Source organism: Phalaenopsis equestris, unplaced genomic scaffold (genome assembly GCF_001263595.1).
Source record: "Phalaenopsis equestris unplaced genomic scaffold, ASM126359v1 Scaffold000606, whole genome shotgun sequence".
Taxonomy (NCBI): domain Eukaryota; kingdom Viridiplantae; phylum Streptophyta; class Magnoliopsida; order Asparagales; family Orchidaceae; genus Phalaenopsis; species Phalaenopsis equestris.
The window spans coordinates 862,038-863,839 of NW_018165046.1; the positions used below are offsets into that span (position 1 = coordinate 862,038).

The 1,802-nt window shown below is 38.5% G+C and overlaps 1 protein-coding gene across 2 annotated transcripts in view; it reads left to right on the top strand.

Annotated features, from left to right (window-relative positions):
* Positions 1 to 1,802, top strand: part of LOC110029834 (nudix hydrolase 3) — a 109,477-nt gene that overhangs the window by 104,402 nt on the left and 3,273 nt on the right. Inside the window, exons 18-21 of one of the 2 annotated variants that reach the window (XM_020732292.1) lie at positions 1,073 to 1,156; positions 1,295 to 1,389; positions 1,483 to 1,573; positions 1,665 to 1,802. In XM_020732292.1, coding sequence (XP_020587951.1) covers positions 1,073 to 1,156; positions 1,295 to 1,389; positions 1,483 to 1,573; positions 1,665 to 1,802 — 408 coding nt within the window. Of the gene's footprint in view, positions 1 to 1,072; positions 1,157 to 1,231; positions 1,390 to 1,482; positions 1,574 to 1,664 lie in introns of those variants that run through there. The other variant, XM_020732293.1, reaches the window with a different exon arrangement.

Consider the following 1,802-nt stretch of genomic DNA (forward strand, 5'->3'; position numbering starts at 1 on the left):
CATATATATATATATTGGTGATAAGCAGTTTCTAACAACCAGATTCACTAGAGTTGATAATTATATGGAAAGGTGTTTTTCCAACTTTATAATACCCATAACCACTTTTAAAAAGTTTTTCCAACAACTTTATAAATAGTTTAGCTTTTGTTTTGTTCAGTGAATTTGTGGTATACTGTAATTTTTTTTGCAGGGATTTGAGAAAATTGTGTTCGGTATAAAGAACTATAAATACAATGTAAAGTATGAATGAATTTGAAGTTTACGCCGTTGTTCATTTTGGTTGAATTTAGAATTTGGCCGATTTGATAGAATTTGAATTACATTGTTTATATAAAATGCTATAGACAAGTTGTTGCAGCCCACCTCTGCCAGCTGTTGCGGACCGCCAGTTGTTTTCGTCGTCTGTCCACTGTCTCCCGTTTGCCATTGCAACCCGTCGTTCGCTAGCCGCCGCAGCCCTCCACGGTTCGCTGTCGTCTCTTCATTTGTCAGTCACCACCCGTCGCGATCGCCCTTACCACGGGTCGCCCGCTACCACTGGTCGCTCGATGCCACCTCTGCAGCTTACCACCTACCGCCGCCATCTCCAGTCGTTGTCGTTGTCGTTGTTCCCCACCGCTCCGACTGTCCGCCGTGCCGCACATCAGTCCATCTCTGCAGGCAACTTGCCGGCCCACCCTCCTCCCCCTTCCACCCACCGGCGCAATTGGCTGAAAAATATATTTTGAAATACATTGTTTTCAATCTCTTTCAAACCAAATAAGAAAAATATGAAGTCCTACGTTTATTTTACAGTGAACAAATAACTCGAAAGTATTTCAAAAATTTTGTAATCATAGTTCTCTTCAAACCATTTAAATTACATTTCATTTTCATCAAACCAAACAACCCCTTAACAAATAGTTGTAGTCACTATGAATGAGCTTGAAATATCATTTTCCGTTCTTCTTGAATTGAGTTTTTACTAGTAAAGGCTATGTCATCTACTTTATAGATTTCATTAATTGAAAAGCAACTTCAGATAGTTTTGATCTGACACATAATGGTTTCCTTTGTTCATTATGCAAAGGAACTTCAAGAACTCTATTCAGCCTTGGAAGAAGCTAAAGCAGATATTGTGGGCCTGTGGGCTCTAAGATTCCTCATCAACCAGGTCAGTAGCTTTCATATAATTTGTGCTAATGCTCTATTGTTTTATTTATTTTGCTTGTTTAAATATCCATTTCAGTTTGTACATGGGGCTGCATTATGCAAATTACGAGGTTGTTCAGTATAATTTTTAATTACTCAGGAACTGCTCCCAAGGCACTTATTGAGATCCATGTATGTTTCTTTCCTTGCTGGATGTTTTCGTTCAGTGCGCTTTGGATTAGAAGATGCTCATGGGTAAAAATGTTAAAACTATTCCATCGAATTTAAAATTCTTACACCAAGAGAAGTTAACTTAACTGAAATTGTCATTTCATTGAATGGACGCAGAAAAGGACAGGCATTGCAATTTAACTGGTTGTATGATAAAGAAGCATTTATTTTGCAACCAGATGGTACTTTCTCAGTGGATTTTGAAAAGGTGTTCTCTGTTTTCTTGATTTTTCTACACCTTTAACCTCCTGTGGATTGAAACTGACTCATCAGTTTTTTCAAATGGCATCTTCTTGAAGGTTGAAGCAGCTGTTGAGGGACTCAGTAGGGAAATCCTAACAATTCAAGCCAGAGGTGATAAGGCTGGTGCAAAATCTCTACTACAAGAATATGCAAAAATGACGCAACCACTGTCTTCTGGATTGGAAAAACTGGAA